The following is a 22317-nucleotide window of genomic DNA, read 5'->3' on the forward strand; positions in this document are numbered from 1 at the left end:
AAAAGTCCCTGTGTTATTAGAAAGAAGTGCTGTATAGCCGAATATACAGATACTGTGAATACAGTACTTCATTTATGGGGACTGTGGAGTGTGGGTTGCGTAAAAATGCGTAGGAGCGTGAGTGACGGAGTGATTTACATGTGGAATACAAAAAACGAGGGTTAGTACAGAAGTAAAAACGAGATGATGCATAGCTGAATATAAAGGGCGAGTGAATGTAATAAATTCGTTTATTGGGACTGTCGAGTGTGTGCGTATATAAATGCGTAGAATATTGAGTAAGAGAATAAGCAGTGAGAAATAATTCAAAGGGGGAGTTTACAGAGATAAAAACATGGCGATGCGCAGCTAAATATGCAAGTTTGATGAGCATGATAATTAGTTCATTGGGACTGCCGAGAGTGAGTGGAATAAATATGCGTAGAATGCTGAGTAAGGGGAGTGAGTATAGGTGAGTAATAATTCAAATCTGGCGGGTTGAGGCTGCGCAGGTGTGCCGGTGCCGCCCTCTCGCCCGGCGTCAGTGAACCTCCCAGTGATGTCCAGGCAGCCGTTGTGATGGGCCCGCGCTGACGCAAGTAAGTACGAATTTCCCCCGTTTACCGCCGAGTAGCCGTATTTTTGGCGTATTTAGGCTGTGGGCGTATGCATGATGGTATTTCGAGTGGGGTTGGTGGCCGGGGTTAAGGGATACTGAAGGGCTTGGGGAGGTTGGGAGAAGTGGGCCGCGACCCGCATCATGGCGTCTCCCCGCCTCCCTGACCAACTTTGTTACTCGGCGTATTTTTTGTGCTTCCTGGCCTCATCCGCGGGTAGTCACGAGCAGCGGCTGCGTCTGGAAGCCTATCCTGGCATCCTTAGTCTTGCTGGGTTGCCGAGACGGGCGTAATAACCGTTCTGGGGAGGGAAAACAGGGATGCAGCATTTTTGGTAACTGGTGGTGTACACGGAAATGGCTGGGTCCTCCTGGCTGGCCCACTACCTGACGCTCGCATGGCCCACTTTCCCTCCCCCGCCTCTCTCCCTCTCCTCCTCTTTCTCTCACTCCTCCTCACGGTCTCTCCTCACTCACAACGTACCGCTCCCCAATCCGATGCCCGTCCCCTACCGTAATCTACTTCATAAATCAATCGTATTTTTGCGCGTCTTGTGTGTAGGGGGAGTTTGGTGTTGGAGAGGAGTACAGTAGTTGGTAATATTGTGTGGTGAATGAGTGACATACATGTAGGTCAGTGAACCCTTGGAAAGCTCTCAGTCCCTCACGTAGCAAGAGCTTGTGTTTTGTGTGTGTGTGTGTGTCGCGGAAGTGTTGTAAAGTGACGTTTGGAGAGGCCTGCTTGGGCTACTGAGGTTTGTATACTGTGACCTTCCTCCAGTAGTATACCCTGTAATTAGTGCCCGTTTTCCTTTACCTTCTCATGTGACGGGAATTCCAAGTTTACGTGTTTGTGTTTGTGGCCATAATTCGTCCCTGTGAATATTTAGTAACGGCAATTGACAAGTAAATTATTCTTGTAATGTAGCTTGTGTTTAGTGCCCGTTTTCCTTTACTCTGACGCGAATTCAAAGATGTATGTTTTGTTGGTGGCCACAATTTCTCCATTTTTACAATTATCCCTGAGACGATTATATTTTGCTGTTCAGACGATTTAGTTCTAGGGTGAAGTAAATCGTCTGGAGGCAGCAAGAAATAATCGTCTAACTCAGGTTAAATAATTGGAGGACTAGAGTAAGAAAAAACGGATTCTCGGGTTGGAGGGATTAGTGTTAGTGAAATAAGCTTTTGACAAGTAGGGGTAAATTTTATGAGTTTCCAATAATTTCTTTTCGGGTATGTATGTCACTTTACGTCGAGGTGTGAAGGCAGTTTTACAGTTGTGTGAGGATACCCTTTAATTCGCGTTTCTCAATTATTGTTCTGCGATATTTTCAACCCCAAGCCCGAGGACTTTTCCCAGGGACCAGACGATTTTCTTTAACTTAGTCTGCGAACTGGTGGGGTTGAGTCCAGCTTTCTTCAACCATGTCTGCAGTTGAATAAAATCGTCAGGAATCAGGAAAAATAAACAAAACACGTTCCCGGACTCAAGGGTGTAGTGTATGTTTGTCGATACCCTTATAATAACACCAGGTTACATTTTTAACGAGTACAGAATGAACCGTAGATAGCGGTGGAATTCATATATAGTCAAACAGATTTTTGCAACAGTGCCGTACATTTTGGCTGTGACCATGAAGTTGGGTTGAAAATGGAGGAAATACAAGGGAAGTGAGCTGTGGAATGATCTTGGTAGACGTGTTGAATATAATGACATTTTAGCCAAAGCAGGGGCCGTAATTGGGTTATCATGATACTTATGTTAATACAGTAGGTTATGATCCATTGTGACTGGTGGAAATTAGTTGGATGGGAGAGAGAGGTTGAGAGGTTCATTGCTTTCTCTAAGTAAATAATGAAAATAGTCAAGCCATAACCTGTCTCCCACCTAGCATTTCCATTAATAAGATACATTGCAAACGTACACTACCTTATTTTACCTCTTAAGTACGGTGCCGTCGTTTATTTTTACAGTTCAAACGATATATTTATTTCAGAAGGCCGGGCTGTAGGGGTCAAAGCCACTGTTTATTCCTTCATTACTAGGCTGCGTTAAACACAATCCTCTAGCATAATTCAGCTTAATTTGACTCGGATTTTCGTAAAGTTGCTGCTTATTTCACCTAGCTTAGTGACAGTTTTATGGCTCTACATCCTTTTCGTAGTACTTCTTCACGACTCATTATCATCTAGTCACTAGATGATGATGACACTAAGGCACTAGATTCTAGTGCCTCAGTGTCTTCTTGAAGTCCAACATTCAAGATCAAGATTGGAGTTTTGGGCCAAGTTAACATGAGAACGGTACGCAAGAAAAATAATGGAGTTAACCGGAAGAAGAGCCCACACGCATGAAAAAACACATTCCGGGTAGAACCAAGATTTAAAAGAAAAAAAAAAAAGCCGCATCTTGAATTAAAAGCAAAGTTCAAACGCATCACCGCCTACCGGATGACAACTTAACCCCTTCAATCCGATTATTTATTTTTATATTTTATTCCTGCTGGTTCTAGGTAGATTAATTCAGTGTAGGATCTTTGAAGTGTAAGGGGTTATTTAAGGGCATGTCTAATCTTTCCAGTTAGAAAATTTCCTAAAACGAGATAATCTACAAGTGTCAAGGGAAGGGTAAAATCGTCATTGAGTGGTTAATTTTCATCTTATTTCATCGGTAACCTCAAATTCAAATCTGTCATATTCCTGTCGGTTAATCCCGGGACTCTCGTGTGATGTTTTGTTTTTTTTTCTTTTTCGTTTTGCTATCCACACGATATTACTCAGTTCGGGAGAGACTTGGAACTAGAGGGGTTAGACGGCCCTTATTTTAAACCTTCCAACACCAGAAATCACCCAGCAGCTGAATAAAATCGTCTGGGTGGTCAATACGTCATCGGAGTGAATGGGTTAGGATTTGCCGGGCACCTCATCCTTCCCAGCTCTATGGTAGTATATTATGCATGCTGACTTGTCGATAATAGGGAGATAAAAATGGCATGCGAGAAAAGATAGATGTAGAAATTAAATTGGAAAAAGACATGAGTGAATACGTAGGTTTGATGGAAAAGAAAAAATCGGAAAGGAAAATATACGAGTTAATATTTAGGTGTATCAAGGAAAAGTAAATAAATAAATAAATAAATAAATAAATCGCAGAGGAAAATGGATACGGGAAAATAAGTAGTGTATTATGGAAAAAATAAAAAGGAAATTACAAAGGAAAAGGCATACGAGAAAATAATGTAGGTGGAATATGGAAAATAAATTCGCAAAGGAAGAGGCATATGGGATGATAATGTAGATGTAATGTGGAAAAAGAAAATCTTAAAAAAAGAAAAGAAAAAAAGACGCTTCACTCCCGCGGCCGCTTTCTAGTGACGTAGGAGGCATCTGAGTACCTCTTCCTTAGCGATTTTATTTATTTACTTATTTATTTTTTCAAGTACCCGGTAACTCAATTCCGACACGTTTGACATCAGTAACATAAGAGAGGATCTTAGTTACGCTCAGAGTAAATCACAGTTTAAGGAAATCCACACACACACACACACACACACACACACACACACACACACACACACACACACACACACACACACACACACACACACACACACACACACACACACACACACACACACACACACCACACACACACACAGACGACATCCTTTATATTGAGAGCGTATAAGCGAGTATTACAGTGTGTCGTACAAGAAATTAGTCACGAAGAAGAGGCGCTACAAGATGACCAGAGCCACTTAAAAACGACCCCGTTACCGTAGGAGCATACGTGCATAGGTGTAATTCTAGCTTAACGGGCAATTGCTAGTGACTGACCTCATTTTAGACCGTGACCTAGCCGCGGGAAGCAGGCCACACCTGGATTGGCAGGAAGATGAGCTCTGTGATAATTTAATATTGACCTGTACTTAGCTGTGATGGAGGTTGAGACTGTGTGTGTGTGTGTGTGTGTGTGTGTGTGTGTGTGTGTGTGTGGGTTAATGAATAATCCCTCCAGCTTGAAAATTATTCCATGAGCTGATGGATAGGCTAATATCAAGAGCTAGGAGACTAATAAAAAAAAATCGAAATGAGTGGGTAAATATCTTCTCAGCCATATCACTAAACATATATGCATTTCAGCTAAAAACCTGTACTCATTGCTTGTAACTTTATTTTTTTTATTTTTTTTTATGTGTCCGACTCTGGGCATAGGCTTCACAGCCTGCTCTCAAGGCCCAGTAGTCCTCCTACATACCATACACCTCTCTACATGTCACCACTTCGGCGCTAACACCCACCGTCCATATTGAATACATGCCAGGGCTGTCTCATACAAGACTGGTGAATTGGTATTAGCGGGGGTAATCCGTAATTGGCGTGGTATAAGTAGCTATCGGAACTATTCATAACCCAGGCCTAGAATCATAAAAACTATCCTAGCATGATTTGCAGTTGTGTGTGACTACTCGATATGGACGGGATTTTGACCATAACTGAAATTTAAAGGCATGATATCAGTTTTGTGTTGACAGCATTTTTACTCCTGCGGTCCAGTGATTTATTTGCTACGATTAGACTTATTTTACCTTGAAAGTGACGAACCTGATATAGATATAGCCTTTACTATTTCCCTGACTATTCCTTTCACTTCCCTTCTCTGTTAGGCTACACATAAGCATCCGTAGGTAGCTGGAATTTAGAGACAGATTTGAAGGGCCTAAACATAATCTGGGCTTGGAACTATCAAAATCGTAGTGTGTGTGTGTGTGTGTGTGTGTGCGCAGTGTTCGTGGCCTCAACTCACCTCCGCTGGCTGCTGCCCCTTCCAAGGTTAATGTCATGGCGACCCAGTTAGGCTCTTCACGCTACACTCACCTGCTTCTTGCTCACAGCTTGCTACTCGGTTTAGATCTTGACGCGGTTTTTTGTTTTTGCCGGTGGGTTTTAGTGCTGATTGGGTGTTAATACTACTACTGGACCCCCAGCGTGTGTGTGTGTGTGTGTGTGTGTGTGTGTATGATGGCTTTATTTATTTCCCTAATGGCCGACAGTTGTAGCCTGTGAATGGGTTAACTCTATCAGACCCTTCAGACTGTAACTCCTGCCCTTGCTACTGCCAGACGGTTTTATTCACTTCAAAAGAGTTGTGTTCCCAAGCTTATCAAGACATGAACTCGGTGAACTGCAGGCTGAAGTTGCCCTTTTACCGCAGTCCACCATTCTCTCCGAGGGAATTTGGAGGGAGTTTAGGATCGTGTGTGTAACCAGTTAGTGAATCTGTCGGGTTATCCGAACTACCACTGAAGGCATCCCTCACCAGCACCGATGAAGAGAAAGTATGCGTTTGAGATTTTTTTTTCCAAGTACAGGAGGATTATTGTAGCCTGGGGAAGACCTCGTAGCGAAATGATGAGAAACCTTTAGCTTACGCAGTTCCGTGGTGCTGTTTTTGCTTTCACTGATTTGAAGACGTTCGTGGGGGTGATGATGTATATAACGTTTTCACCTTTAAGGAACCTCGCCGCCACCACAGCGTGAATACCAAGTGATGGTTTCATTAAATTCTGTGAGGTAGGGATGAGTACATGTTTCTATCTATCTATCTATATACCTAGGCTGCTTCCCCCAAGGAAAGGGAGGTACATGTTTACCAGGCAAATAACCTCCAGTTTTGACTACACTTGCCCATCCAGCTGAAAGGAGTTACGAATTTTCAGCAGGTTAAAACAAACGATGTATAATGGAAAAACCTGGAATGCGTAGATCTATATCGTGTTTTGTATAATTTAGGTCTAATGGTTGTAACTGGGTTTGAGTACTTAACGTATTGGATAACACGTAACTTATGGTACCAGTAGAGTATGGTGACAAGCCAAAGTAGAGTGCATTTTTTACTATTAAGGTCATTTGTCTTCTGCAGTGGGTTTTGGTGCTTATTGGGCTAAATTTGTCGTGAACTGATAGCTGGGTGGAGGAAGCCGTGGAAATAACAGCTACCGTACTTTTTTTTTTTTGCGGGGGAGGGGGAGTGGGTTCGTGAACTGAGGCACGGTATTGTACTCGTGATTGTAACTTGGCCAGAACTCGATCTCTCCTTCATTGTTGATTGTGAACGAGATTAACTCGAGTGTGGTGCTAGTTATGAAGTGCTGTGAAGAATGTAGAGCTGTTACATTCTTTCTCCGTTGCTGAGCAGCGTGAACTAAGCAGCAGAATGACAGATCTAGGTCAGTGTGAATGATTTTTTTGTGTGTGTGTTTTATGTGATAGCATAGTAGAAGCCGTGGAATACTTTTTTTTTTTTTTTTAAATCTGATAAGTCTTGTACTTTAGTTGTCAAGTAGTTTTGTGGTAATTGGGTGACGATATTGTACATAAAGACTCCGTACTTAAGCGTTTTTATTATTGCAGCTGTCAGGTGGTGTTGCTCAGGTTAGGGGAGACTTTAGTATGATGTAATTTGTTCGTGGGTTTTCTTCGCGCTTATATTCAGGTAATTAGAGATGTCTTGGTATTAATTGGGGGTGGGAGGTGATATCCTTGTGGAGGAAGCCGGAGGAAGCTTAAACGAGGTGCTGTTGTATTGGATGTGAGTTACGATGTTTCTTATTGTTGTGGTCCCAGGCTCAGCTGAGTAGGCTAAGAACTTTTTGGACTGCAGGCGTTGGTTGCTATTCTGCATTCCACCATCCCGTTTTCAGGTGATAAGCAGGAGGTAAGGGGGGGTTGTTAAATCTGATAGCCCCGTCACCTGGTTTATATTGTACCACCGAATATAGGCATCCCTCTCAATTACCGGTATGTTTATTACTCTGAATGCTCCTACTGACTGGATGATCAAACTTAGTGTACCGGTACCTTATCTGACGGCAGCTAGAGTGGATATTACGACCAAAAGATGAATGTTGTGTACCGGTATCTGATCTAAGCTTTCCAGTGTGTTCTCTGGTGCTTACTGGATGGCATGTTAGTACGGTAGTTAATTGGACAGGTGGAAGGTGATACATTATAGCAGAATGGCGCTTGTAAAGATAGACTAGTTGGTTTTGTATAAGAGTCTTGTTTTTTTTTACCTCGAAATCCTACAGTGGGTATTGGTGCAGAATTAGGTAAACGGGTCAGCTGTCTTAGAGTTTGGTGATAAATCAGAAAGAAATAATTGTTTGATGTCTTTTTTTTTTTTTACTGTTTGTCTTGGTGCTTGTTGGTTGATGTGATTATGACTAATTAAATGCAAAAGACGTAATTGTGATGGAGGTAAGAGTCAGAGTCAATAAATGAGCTGGGTTTAAGTGCATAGTGGGTTATTTTAAGCGCTTTCGACTTTTTTTTTTAATTTGCAGTTTTTCCAGGCAAACACCAGAGTTTTATTAATTAAGAAAGACCCTAATGATGAAAAGGGTAATTGATGGCCATATCTGCTCTCTATAATTCGTGAAGTCTCGATCAGAACAGAGTATCCCGATGCCGTGAAAAACATTGTAATTGCGTGCAGGATGAAGCATAGAGTGTGGAAGAGGTAAGAGGAGGCAGACTCGAGTTAGTTGAGGCGAGAGGATCACTGACATAAGCTGATAGACCATTAATGTAGTTTTTAAGGTTGCTAATTTTCTTTTATTGTGGGTGTTTTATATGTGGTAGGTGGGTTTATAACAGCGTCTGTTGGGTTGACAGGTGTAGCTACAGTTAGGCAACCTCTTACAGGATGTGGCATTGGGCAATAGTGAACGGTAATTGCCATGTGTAGGTACGTGGGGATATGCGGAAGTTCGGGAGGGATGTAGTGTTGATGTGGACATGCTGGAAAGTGTTGGAAATACCCTGAGATGGTGTGGGCATGCGGAGAGAGAGATGAGAGAGAGAGAGAGAGAGAGAGAGAGAGAGAGAGAGAGCTGGAGGCGATTTTTTTTTTTTTTAAGGGGTTGGGCTACAGTCATAGGTAAGTAGGTAGTTAGATTGATGGCCTAGCTGGTTTCAAATGCCCTAAATATCGAGTTGGTCGTAAATTTAGAATGCTAGAATCTGATTTTGTTTGTTTGTTTGTTTGTTGAGTAAGTGGATGATTATTCACAGGTTCTTAATTAGGCCACCTCACAGGACGCAGCATTAGGCTATAGATTAGGTAAAGTTAATGACCCTTTTCGGCTTGGTATTGAAGAGGAACACCTTCACTCGGTAGCACGTACAGAACATAACCGAGCAGCACTCCTAGCTGAGTGGGTACATTAACGTCCCTCATTTCCCCCCCAGTTCCTCGAAGGGTGGATAGGTACATTATAAGGGCAGTCTTAGTCTATTTTCGTGAGCTCACTCCAGATGAGCTTGGGACCATAACAAAAACAGGCTTCCATATGTGTCAGAGGGTCGTGTTTCCAGTGGCTTCGGAGATATTATAACACCTCTCCCTTACCGATTTATTCTGTACATTAGCCACTACACCTAAGTATCTTTTATGGGTTACTGATGTGAAAATTGTCACTATTAGAAGCGATATATATGGTGTGTAAGGGAAAATAAAAGTGCAGTACACCTAAGTATTTATTATGAGTTACTGATGTGAAAATTGTCACTATTAGAACCGATATATATGGTGTGCAAGGGAAAATAAAAGTGCAGTTTGTAAAAGGTATAGCTAAGGAAGTGTTGAAACCCCATTGCCACCTGAATTGTCACAGGATGCGGCATTTGAGATTATATAAATACACGGAGTGGCGATTAGAAAGTGTGATATTTCCATTCCCTGTATATTAAGGAGAGAGAGAGACTTGCAGATAGAATTGCGTTAAGTAGATAGCGTCATTTAGTGATTACCAGGATGTTAGAACTTTATGATGTTAAAATACTAAGCAAAATTTCTGTCTCCTTTTTTCAGATGTCATTATGGAGGACGGATTGTTGAGCTTGAAGTGGAACAACCACAAGACGACATTTTTTGACATCCTCAGGGTTCTAAGAGAAAAGGTAACGTACTGAACACTATTTTTACCTGTACTTTAGCTCTTGTTGTAGCCTGTGTACACTAAACGTAATCTGTAAGTCTTTCATGCTTTGGCTATAGTTTTTTTTTTTTAATGAGACTGGTATCTTGCAGCATTTTACACACACACACACACACACACACACACACACACACACACACACACACACACACACACACACACACACACACACACACACACACACACACACACACACACACACACACACACACACACACACACACACACACACACACACACACACACTCTCGTTCAGACCCACCCATTAACTTGTGTTTATAGTACATCAACTTTTTATTAATTGCTACAGGATACATTTTTAGTTTCCTCCTCCCCTTTATGCTGTCTTTGTATTATTATGTATATTATCGTAGTGATGCATATAAACAGGAACTACTAATTATAAACAAACCAGCCTACAGCATTTATCTTTATTGCTTTTTTCTACGTATTTCATGTTCCATTTTCCTTGGTACCTCCCCAATTCTTGCCCTCATCTTGCCTCACCCTAGCTCTTTCTTAACATCATCCTCGTTGTGTTTTTCCCCCCGCGTTATCTTCCTCCCACTCTCTCATCATTCCCCGTCTGTTCGTCTTCCTGTGTTCCTTAGTTCAGCTTCTCGTCCTTTCATGATGCGATTTTTATTCCTCCCACCCATCATTCCTCGTCTGTTCGTCTTCCTTTGTTCCTTAGTTCAGCTTCTCGTCCTTTCATGATGTGATTTTTATTCTCTTTAGACGTTTCTGTCGGCATTTCATTCACATATCAAAACTGAATCGAATCAATAGTTTTGTGTTCTGGATTTTTTTTTTTTCGAACACTTTTATCCAGTATATGGCGTTTTGCTTTTAGTTGAGTTTTGTCCATGGTGTTTAGATGTATGATAGTTTTAGCCTGTGTGTGTGTGTGTGTGTGTGTGTGTGTGTGTGTGTGTGTGTGTGTGTGTGTGTGTGCTTCTTTCTCACATGCACCTTCCACCTTTCCCAGGCTTCTTGTTTTTTCCTTCCTTGTGTGTCCATTCATCCCCTTCCCCCCCACACTTCTTTTCCTAAAGCCTCCCCCCCCTCCCCAGCCCCCATGCCTCATCCTTTCCCCTTCACCCATCTGTTCATATCCTTTTGCCTTACTCCGTCCCAGCCTCTTCTCCCCCTCCCCAAGCTACTCCTTTCCCCCTCCCTTTGTACTCCCTCTGCTCCTCCTCCTCCACCTCCTGCCGCCTCTCGTGCTCATTCCATACCTCCCACTTCTCATATATCCTCTCTCTCTCTCTCTCTCTCTCTCTCTCTCTCTCTCTCTCTCTCTCTCTCTCTCACACACACACACACACACACACACACACACACACACACACACACACACACACACACACACACACACACACACACACACACACACACACACACACACACACACACACACACACACACACACACACACACACACACACACACACACACACACACACACACACACACACACATATTCTTGGATGACTTTTTTAATTGTCATTCCTCTGTTTCTCATCATTTCCTCTGTTCTTCCTTTCTCCATTTCTTCTCGTTTCCATTTCCCATTACTCCATTCCTTTGTTCATTTCCTTCCCATCTGTCATTTCCAGTCTGTCTGTTACCTTTTAACATTTATTTCTTACCTCACCCCCTTTCCTGTTACCTTCTCACCTTCCTCTCGTACCCCCATCCTGTCCTGGTAAGTCTTCTGTTCATTTTCATCATTTTTCACCTTACCCTGTGTCATTATATTCCTTTCCTTTCCACTTTCCCCTGTTCATTTCTTTCCGTTCTACTTTCTCGTCCTCTTCCTTTCTCTCCCTCCCACTCTCTCCTCCTGTTCCTTGCTTTCCCTAATACTTTCTCGTCCTGTTCTTTTCTTTCCCTTCCCATTTCTCATGCTCTCTCGAAAGGGCCATTAGGTCTGTTGCTGTTTGCTTTCCTTTGTACTCCTTTGTACCTTCTCTTGCACTCCATTTCGTCTAATTCTTCCTCCATCTCCGTTCCCCTTTGCCTATTCATTTTCCATTTTACTCCTGCATTCTTCTTTTCCCTCTTCACCTTCGTTAACTCATTTCTTTTCCCATCCTAGTGTACATTCCTCCTCCTCTCATTCCTATTTTATTCTTCCATCCTTTCATATTCATATTTTTATACTCTTCAAACCATTCCCCTCCCTCCTTTCCTTTCCCATCCTTTCCCTCTGTTCATTCATTTCCAATTTATTGCTTCCTGTCTTTCCTCTCCACTCATCCATTCCATTCCTCCACTTCCTTCCAACCTGTGTCCTTCCTGCGTGTTCCATTCCTTTCTCTCTGTTCTTCACCCCTTCCCCCTTTCCTCACTGCCCTCCTCCTCTCTTCTTCACTGGCTCCCCACCCCCCTCCCCTTCTTTCTCTCTCCACTCCCTCCCTCTCCCCTCTACCTCCCTGGCGCCCACACCTTTACCCACTTTTACCCTCCCTCTGGGCGTCTTTTTTCCAGGTGCGTCTCTCTCTCTCTCTCTCTCTCTCTCTCTCTCGTTATTATTTTTATTTTTTTAAACTAGTATATTTCTCCCTTCTCACAGCCTTTCTGTTCCCCTCCCTCCCTCTGTCTTTTATTTACCAGTAACCCATGCTTTTTATTTTCGTTTTTTTTTCTTCCCTCTCCTCTGTACCCCTTTGCCCTTTCCAATTTACTTGTCCACATTTGTTCCTGTGTCTTTATCTTTTCTCTTTCCCCCATTTCTTCTCTCCCTCTCTCCGTACTCTCCCTCCCCTTACAGTTTCCCTTTCCTCCCCGTTTCTTTGCCCCTCCTTTTCCCTCCCTTGCCCTTCCCTTCTTACTCACTCTCCCTCCCTTGCCCTTCCCTTCTTCTCACTCTCCCTCCCTTTCCCTTCCCTTCCCTTCCCTTCCCTTCCCTTCCCTTCCCTTCACCCTCCCTCCCTTTCCCTTCCCCTCCCCTCACCGTCACTCCCTTTCCCGTCCCCTCTCACCCTCCCTCTGCTGCCTTCCCCTCTCCTTCCCATCTCTCCCTTTCCCTTTCCCTTCCCTCACTCTTCCTCCCTTTCCCTTCCCGTCTCCTCACTCTGCCTCCCATTCCCTTCTCCTATCCTTACCCTCCCTCCTCTTCCCTTCCCCTCTCACCCTTCCTCTGCCTTCCAATCTCCTCCCTCCCTTTCCCTTTTGTCCTCACCCTCCCTCTTTCCCTTCCCCTCTCCCTCCCCTCCCTCTTCCCCTCTCCCTCCCCTCCCTCTTCTTCCCTTCCCCTCTCCCTCCCCTCCCTCTTCTTCCCTTCCCCTCTCCCCTCTTCCCTTCCCCTCCCTTCCCCCTCCCTTCCTTTCCCCTCCCCTCACCCTCCCCTTCCTTTATTCACATGACCCTTTTTGCCTCTTCGTCTTTTCAACGTTCCTATAATCTTCCCATCCTTTATCTCTCTTTCCCCTCTGCTCTTGGTCTTTCATAGCGTCCTCGCCCCCCCCCCCTCTCTCTCTCTCGCCTTTGTCCTTCCTCCCCTTACCCTTCGTTTCTCCCCAGCTGTTTTCTCCCTCCTTCCTCCCCCCCCGTGTCCTCCTCGCCGCCCCCTTCCTCTCGTCCTCCGTCTTTTTCTTTCTTCCACTTTTCTCGTCTCTTCACCTCCCCTCCTCACCGCTCCTTGTCTTTTCTTGTGTCGTCTGTCCCCTTTACTCTTTCTTTTTCTTACCCTTCCTTCCCACTTAAATCCCCTCCGTCTTTGTCTTTCTTCCTCCTTTCTCCTCTTTTCGCCTCCCCTACCCTCTCCTCTCCTCTCCTTTTCTCGTGTCGTCATTCACCTTTACTCCCTTTCTCTTACCTTTCCTTCCCACTTCAGTCGCCTCCATCTTTGTCTTTCTTCCTCCTTTCTCCTCTCCTCCCCTCCCCTCATCCATTCTCGTATCGTCGTTCCTTTCATCAGTTTTCTTTCTCTTACCCCTTTTTCCCTCCTCTATTCTTTTCTCCATCCCTTAACGTCCCTGACTTTTTTTTCTTATCACCTTTCATTTCAACCTTTCATTCCTATCCTTCCCTTGCTTCTCCCATTCACATATCACTGTTGCCCTTCCTGTAGTCTCCTTTCTCCCCTCCTTTCCGCCCCTCCCCTCACCCCTCCTTTCCGCCCCTCCCCTCACCCCTACCCCCTCTCTCTCTCTCCCCTTCCTCTCCACGCCACTGCATCTTCCCACCCTGCTTCCCACCACCTTCCTCTCCCCCCCCTCCCCCGCTCTTCCTCCCTCCCTTCCTCTCCACACACATCCTTTGTTCCCTCCCCTTCGCTCTCCTCCGTTTCCTGGCGTGCACCCCTCACAACCCTCACACTCCAGCTTCATCCCTTCTCCTCCCCTCCTTTCCCCTTTCCTTCCCTTCCCATCCTTTATCGTTTCCCAGTTTTCTCAGTATCACCTTTTTTCCCTACTGTACCCAGCTTCCATCCATCCATCGATCCCTCCTTCCTTCACGTTATTTACCAAACCTTACCACTTACTGTACCTTCCCTACCATCCTCATCCTTTCCCCACTATCATACCCATTATTCCTCGCTTCTCATCTCCCCTTTACCGCGCTTTCACAGTCTCCTGCCTCCTTAACAATCCTCCCCCAACCACATCGTCCCCCATCCCCACCATACCCATCGTCCTTACACAGCTTTCCCAACCACCCCTTTCAGTACCTCATCCCTCCCCATCACTCCCCGTCTTTCGTCTCCCTGTCCTCATTCAGCGTCTACCCATTTTCTCCTTCGGCGCTTTCCATCCCCCCTCCCCTCCCTCATTCACCCTCCCCCCTTCCCCTCCCCCATTCACCCTCCCCCCTTCCCCTCCCCAAGCCATACCTTTCTACCTCTCACCCTAATATATTTCTCCCCGACCTTCCTGCCCACCTCCCCTCCCCTCCCCCACAACCATACCTCTCGCCTTTCCACCACTAGCCACGCCTCCCCCTTCCTCCTCCCCCTCCCCACATTTCACCTCCTTCCCGCCCTGCCTCTCCGTTCTCTCCTTTGCTGATGTCATCCTTCCTCTACACTTTCTTATTTTCTCTCTCTCTCTCTCTCTCTCTCTCTCTCTCTCTCTCTCATTCAAGAACGTCTTATTCACAGCTTCTTTATGTTCAGTAATTCTCCTTGCCAACCTTTCCTCTTTGTTTCGTCCCACAAATTTATTCATCATTCACTGTTCTCTGCTATTCACAATCCCAGTTGGTTCTTTTATTTCCCTATTTCCTTATTTTTCCTCCTTATTCTCTTGCCACCTACTTTGTTTTCCTTCCTCCTGTCCTTCTTTGATAGCCTTCTCGTGTAGGCCATTTTGTTTCATTATTCTTCTCAGTGCCAAGTTGTTTGACCTATTATTTGTCTCCTTAATTCGGTTCTGTTTCTTATTTTTTCAGCTAAATTTTTGTCTTCGGACAATGATTTTGCCTCAGCTTCCTTCCCATTCTCTCATAATTCGTTTTCTCCCACTTTTTCCCCACGATTTTGCTACACACCCATTCCACTTCTTTTGTTCTGTTGTGTTTTCTTTTCCCTCTCCCTGTTTTCTCCCTCCTCTTCAGTGAACATTTTCCTCGCATGTGTTTTCTCTGCTTCGCCTCCCGTCCCGTCTTTTCATACCCTTCCATACCTGTTTTCCTTTTTTCTCTTTTTATTTGATTTTTTTCCCCATCCCTGCCATGCCTTCTTTCTCTTCCTCTCTCTCCAGCTTTCTTTGTTTTCGTTCCCTTACCTAACGCAGGTCTTTGCCATCCCTTTATTCCTTCCTTCACCTACTCTTCATATCCTTCTTTACCTTTTCTCTTTTATTCCCTGCTTTACCCCCCTCTCATCCTCATTCTTTGTCACTTTCCTCTTTATTAACCTCCTTTACCTTCTTCCGCTCTTACTCATCTTCGTCCCAACCCTTAGCGATGTATCGACTTCCCTACTCTCCTCCTCCCCACGCTTACCCATCTTCCCTTCATCTCCTCTCCTCTTCCCCACGCTTACCCATCTTCCCTTCATCTCCTTTCCTCTTCCCCACGCTTACCCATCTTCCCATCATCTCCTTCCCTCTTCCCCACGCTTACCCATCTTCCCTTCATCTCCTCTCCTCTTCCCCACGCTTACCCATCTCTCCTTCATCTCTTCTCTTCCCCATGCTTACCCATCTCCCCTTCATCTCCTCTCCTCTTCCCCACGCTTACCCATCTCCCCTTCATCTCCTCTCCTCTTCCCCACGCTTACCCATCTCCCCTTCATCCCTTCTCCCCTTCCCCACGCTTACCCATCTTCCCTTCATCTCCCCTCTTACTCATTCTCCTCTCTTTGATCCCTCGCCTTCATCCCCTCCATTACTCACTCCCCTCCCCTTCCCACTCCCCGCCTCACTCCCCTCCCTCCTTTCAACCATCGGATATTCCTCTCAGTCCCATCCCATTCCCCTTCCATCGTCCTCCCCCCTTCCCGTCTAATCTATCCCCCTCCCCCTCTCCCCTTTCCATCGTTTCCCCCTCCCCCCCTCCTTTCCTCTCTACATCCTCTTCCTTCCCTCCAAACATTCTTTTAGCCTCTCCTCCCTCCCGGCCCTCCCTCCCTCCCCTTCCACCATTTTCTAATCTCTCTCCTCTCTCTCTCTCTTTCTCTCCCTCCCTCGTCTTCCCCTCCCCTCCCCTCCCCTCCCCTCCATGGCTTCCTGTTCGCCCCCCCTCCCCCCATCGTCTGCCGCTCTCTCTTTTCACCCTCTCCAGCTCTCAGAATCTCTCTCTCTCTCTCTCTCTCTCTCCCTCTCCCTCCTTTGTCTTCCTTATCTCTCCTCTTTTTTAGTATCTTCTCCACAGCCCCCATTTTGTCATTGTCTTTCTTCCTTTCTCCCTTTTCTTTCACGCTTTTCTTTTCATACTTATTCACCTTTACCGTATGTTTCCTTTGTTCTCCTCCTCTTCTTTCAGCACTTTATTCCTTCCTCCCCTTCCCCTCTCCATCTTTTCGTTTCCTCTTTTCCATCATCATACCTTCCTCCCTCTTTCACCTCACCTTTTCATCCTTCTTTCTCCTTTCTCGCCTCTCGTCTCATTCCTCCCCATTCTTCTTCTCATATGTCTTATTATTTCACCCACTCTCCTTTCTCATCCTTCATATTTGTTGTCTTATGTAGTAGTCTTTTTAATTATAAACTTTTTTTCATACAACATCAGTCTTTCTGTCCTTATCTTTCTTATCCTTCATTGCCATTCATTTTCGCTCCTCATTCTTACCTCCTTTTCTTCCCTTGCCCTCTGCATCTCCATAGTCTCATATATTGTCATATCTCGTACTTTTAGCTTTCATTCATCTTCTTTGCTTATGTTTTTCTTTTTCTCATCTGCCACCCAGTCTTCATTTTCTGCTTATTCTCTTTATCATCCCTTTCTCCTCACGTCCTCTCCCAGCATCCTCATTTTCTTTTCCATGGCCTCATCGTCACCCTATTTCCACATCCCATTTTTATTTCCTCACTTTCGTTCGTTTTCCTTAGCCGTTATCCGTTTTCTCATTCGTCCTCATCCTTTCCTCATCATCCTCACTCTCTTCACTCTCTTTTCGTATCCTCATCATACTTCCTCATTCAGGCGCCTTTTCGTTTCTTGTTTCTTCTCTCTCTTTCCTCTTCGTCTGCATGACCACCCACCTCCCATTTCATTCTTCATTCCTCATCCACGACAACATTCCCCCTTCATTCTCCTCCAAGAAGTTCCGTAATGATTCAAACCTGATTTTCCGTGTTTTGAATTCCTGTTATTTTCCTGTGCCGTCGTGTACATTTTCTTCTCTTTGGTTGGTTTAATTTGGATTTTTTATCATCGTCTCGTTTCCTACGTCACTGCTCTGTTGTATCCTGTCATTCATCTCTCCTTCTGTTCTTTCTTCCCCTCCTTTTTGGCATAATTTTCAACTCTCGCGCCATCTTACTGTGCTTTTATTTTCATATCATTTTAACAGTTTTTCCTTTTATTGAATTCGTCTTCTTTACTACTCCCTGTTTAGGATTACTTCAGTCTCCGCTCACCTTGTCTTGCAGGTATCTGTTTTAATATGTAGGACAGTATTTCCTTTCATGTATATATTTTTTTCTGCCTCGTCTTTCTACAAACTTCCTTTCTCAGCTGTCATGTCCCCCCCCCTCCATTTCTTGCATTTCTCAGCTAACATCTTCCACATTTCTCCATACTCTTTCGTAACTTTTCTGTCTCTCCTTTCTTGTGACTTACTTATAACCTTCCTCACTTAGTCATCCCCTCCCCACCTAACCATAACCCCCTCCCATTTCACCTTCCCTTCCTTTCATCACCTTCCCTTCCCTTCCTCTCCCCTCATCCCTTCCCTTCCCTTCCTCTCCCTCTCATCACGTTCCATTCCCTCCCTCCCCCTCATCACCTTCCATTCCCTCCCTCTCCCTCATCACCTTCCATTCCCTTCTTCCCCCTTATCACCCTCCATTCTCTTCCTCCCCCATCACCTTCCCTTCCCTTCCACCTTCCCTTCCCTTCCACCTTCCCTTCCCTTCCACCTTCCCTTCCCTTCCACCTTCCCTTCCCTTCCCCTCCTCCCCCTCATCACCTTCCCTTCCCTACGTCTCCTCATCTCCTTCCCATCCTCTCCTGAGCACCGTCCCTTCCCTTCGTCAATTTATCACCTTCCTTTCCCCCCCCTCTCCCTCCCCCCCACCACCTCTGCCCCTCCGCTCCCCTCTCACTCTTTACCTGCTCTTTCCTTCACCTTCCTTTCCCTCCATCTCACCCTGCATTCCCTACTTCTCTCTCTAAACCCCCCCCACCCATCCTCCCTCCCCCCTCCCCCCATCTTGCCACCACCTGCCACTTCCTCCCCTCTCAGCTTTCCCCTCCCCTCTTCCAAGTTTCTCTCTCCACCACTTTCCTGTCCTCCTTTTCTTCTGTTAAGTTTTCTCCTCCCCCTTTTGCCTTCAGTCAGCTTGTTTACCCCATGTATTCATCCTTATCACCTTCCTTTGTGACAGCAGGACTTTTTCTTTTTTTTCTTTTTTTTTCTTTTGTGTATTTCGATGCATAATTCTCGTCATGATTATTCTTGATTACCATTTTAATCTTTAGTATTGTCAGTCAATCCCCTTATCAGATCACTAAGTTCTTTTAGGTGGTAGACTCGCTTAGCCCTTTGTCATTGATTAAGGAAGCTCCAAAACACCTCTTCCTTGGTGATGTGTTTCTCGATACGACTGGCTAATATTCTTTTGTATGATATTTATGCAGAGTATGGTGATATTACAATGATTAGTAACACAGAAGAGGACGGCTTGGTGTGATAAGCAAAATGACACTAAGGAAGAAGTATCAGGGAGCTTCCGTAACCCACAAGAATATGGGCGAAAGTTTATGGGAGTGGTATGCACTTACTTGTCTTTGATGTTTTTGTTTCTTCACCTTTCATTCTTTGGCTGTTTATGCTTCTTAATTGCCTACCCACTCACCTGTCTTACCTGTCTTCTCATGTTCTTCTGATCTTGCTGCTTATTCAGCTCCTGTTTTAGTAACAGATTTAGGGATACTGTCCTTCTGTACAAGAGTATTTTGTGTACTTAAAGGGTGGGGTGCTTAACTTGACTGGCTGGATTTGTTTTGGCGCATAGCTCATCTGTTATTTGTTATTGATGCAAACAGTCTGTATTAAAAAGACATGAGTAACATACAAGAGAATGTTTAGGTGTAATATGCTTAATAAATCACTGAGAAAAGACGCTACAGATCCTTCTTTGCCACACTGAATACAACCTATAGTGTCTTCTCACCCTCTACTCCCATCTGTCGTTGGAGTAAAGGTGTACCGTAGTTGGGGTTTCAAAGACGTCCAGCCTTCGTCTTTTGAATCCTGGTGACATCCCTTTTTAATCTATTCTTGCTGCTATGGAACCAGATTGTATTATGGAGTTTGGAAAAGCCATCCTGTGCTGAAAGATTTGTATTTTGTATTTGTGTATTGTCTTGAATAAATAATTTAATGCTAAATTTTTCTTCACACTGTATTTGGTGGCTGTTGAATATGAATAATTAGTAAATTAAAATAAGTATTTTTTTCTTCTCTAGATACCCCTTGTCACATAATGGGTAGCTATGCATTGTTCTGTATGGCATGAAATATGGTACTATCGTTGACAAAAGTTCTTTCCACCAAGCAAGCATAATGAGACTCTGAATCACGTAATTTTAACCCATTACACAGCTGTGTGCATTTCCAATAGATGGTTTGTGGATTAAAACTCATATAATTATTCTTTGACCCACTTTGACCCACTATGCTGCAGACTGTCGGAAAGATGTAATAGTGTTTTGCCCCTTGGTGTGGGGAAGAGACTTTTGTGCACAATAGAACATTATGAAAATGCTATAGCTGCTTTGCAAAGTGGATTATCCCCCCCCCCATGTTACTTCAGTTTGGTTGCAATTGAGTTATTACAGTACTGTATACTGTAAACCTTATTATGTATTGCCGGATGTGTTTGCTTAGAGGGATTGGAGATTGAGTGGTAAGTTAGGATTATGGAAGATTGGTACTCTTGGCTTTGGGTTAATGCTGTATATGTTTTAGTTTAGTACAATGACTTGAGAGTAGCCTACTGGTATGTAGAAGCATAAGAAAAAAAAGTCATTTAAATAATACTGTGCAGTGTGTGTCTGTTTTGTGGTGTAAGAAGATTGGGGGAGGGGGGGGTATTTTAGATGAATGTTAATGCACCTTGAGGAAATTTACTTGAAGGTTTTAGAAGATAATTTAAACAATACATTATACCGTAGGTTTCTTGGGTGATTATCAAGGATATATTGTAATGACTGACTTTTGAGTGGTGTTGAGTGGGGAGAGAAAGTTTGAGGGTGAAAGCTGTTTTTGTGACAGATAAAAACTTCTTTTACAGTACAGTAATTGTCAAAGTTTACTGAATTATAAAATTTTCTTCCTTCCTTGTAGGCCAACTACACAGATGCCACGATTGCGGTGGAAGGGAAGTTCTACCCAGTGCACAAGCTGGTGATGAGCACATGCAGTGAATATTTCAGTGAAATTTTTGAAAGGACACCATGTAAGTCACCTGTGGTGGTGCTTAAAGATGTGCGCAGTCAGGATATGGACGCGCTGTTAGACTATATGTACCTGGGTGAGGTTAATGTCAACCAAAATGACCTTGCGTCTTTATTAAAAACGGCGGAGTGTCTGCGCATTAAAGGCCTGGCCGTGCCAGATGAAGACCCCACCAAGGCCAGAAAGAACCTTCCAGATGACAGAAGGGAAAGTCCGCCCCCCAAGAGAAGACGGCATGACGATTCCTCCTCCTCCTCTGTCTCCGCCCAGCCACCTCCTAGGCCAGTTTCCCCCTCCGCTCCATCTCCTAGCAAAGCGACGGCGGGGGGGCAGGCACAGGCCCCCCCGGTAACACACTCCTCAGTCCCACCTGGCCCGAAGTCACAACAAGACCTGGACTCTTCCTTAGACCCTCCCCCAATGGTTAAGGTGGAGATGGAAGATACAGAAGACCCCGACGATGGCTACAGGCGGGACAACAGTTTTGATGGCGGGCCAGGCAAGGAGGGGGAATCGGGGGACTATGGGTCAGAGGTCTCCGTTTCCAAGTCAGAACACGACCCAGAAAGCTATGGAGGCGGGTCCTATGCTGGACCCTCCTTACAGCAAGGGGTGAGTCCTTTGTGTTGTTTTCATCTATGCTGTTTCATTATCCAATACCATCTAGACATTTTTCTTTTACTGTATTGTAGAAGTGGGTACATTGAGCTTTACTTTGTTTTGTACAAGTACTAGTACTTCTCTCACATAAGCGGGGTAAGTGCACCTTTTGGTTTGGCAGAAGCAGTTGGACAGTACATTGAAGAAGAATGGGAAGAGGAAGAGGGGTGTTCGAGAGAGTACCTAAGGAATGTGTATGAGGTTAAGGTAGCATGTCAGAGATGATTATGAGGAGTTATAATGTTAAAAGTTGTGATATTTTGCAACACATCCCTGAGTTAATACTGAGGATTGCCAGTACATCAGATCCACATGACCCAACACAGATAATTCCCCAAATGCCACTTGTAATTGGTGCCATAGGTCTTCTGGTCTAGTTATGTTGGATCAGTGATTGTATGGTACCATAGGTCTTCTGGTCTATTTATTTTGGATCGGTGATGTGGATACTGTTTATAGAAAAAATAGTTTTTGCTGTGGCCTCAGGCTCATGAAATGTGAACCTGGTGGACTGCAAGCTTAAATTGTGCTTCTACGGTCCACTGTTCTCTTTTCTGGGGATAGAGCAGTAGTTTAGGGACATTGTATAACCAGACTGTGGAGTTGCCTGGTTTTAATGGTGCATTAGCCAGTGCATGGAGGTGGCACTGTGGAAAAGCTGTATATTTCTAAATTAGTACATGCTTATCCAGCATTGTTAAAAACTTGTACGATACAGTATTTGTAAGTAATTTGTCCCGACTTTACAGCACTGGTGCAACGGGCATAAGCATAACAACAGGAAGTCAGTAGTTTGGGCTCTGAGATAGCAAGTTTGCATTGATTTTTCATGTGTTGAAGGGATGAAACATTTGTACCCATTTAGTCCAGTGTGTGTGTGTGTGTGTGTGTGTGTGTGTTTTTTTAAACCAACTTATGTGTTCAAACTTAAGAGGGACTTTTCAGCCAAGAGAGGTTATTTACAGTATTGGCTTCATTTACCC

At 44.4% G+C, this 22317-nt stretch overlaps 1 protein-coding gene across 2 annotated transcripts in view; it reads left to right on the forward strand.

Annotated features, from left to right (window-relative positions):
• The first annotated feature begins 535 nt into the window (after positions 1 to 535).
• The window catches only part of LOC145396882 (uncharacterized), a 116085-nt gene continuing 94303 nt past the window's right edge, over positions 536 to 22317 (forward strand). For both annotated transcript variants that reach the window (XM_080270170.1, XM_080270171.1), the window contains exons 1-3: positions 536 to 578; positions 9474 to 9562; positions 20564 to 21286. In XM_080270170.1, the coding sequence (XP_080126296.1) occupies positions 9482 to 9562; positions 20564 to 21286 (804 nt within the window). In that variant the 5' untranslated portion in view covers positions 536 to 578; positions 9474 to 9481. The remainder of the gene's footprint in view (positions 579 to 9473; positions 9563 to 20563; positions 21287 to 22317) is intronic.

The sequence above is a fragment of the Coenobita brevimanus genome, chromosome 39, assembly GCF_032717465.1.
Source record: "Coenobita brevimanus isolate Jiangsu-jjx chromosome 39, ASM3271746v2, whole genome shotgun sequence".
Lineage (NCBI taxonomy): Eukaryota > Metazoa > Arthropoda > Malacostraca > Decapoda > Coenobitidae > Coenobita > Coenobita brevimanus.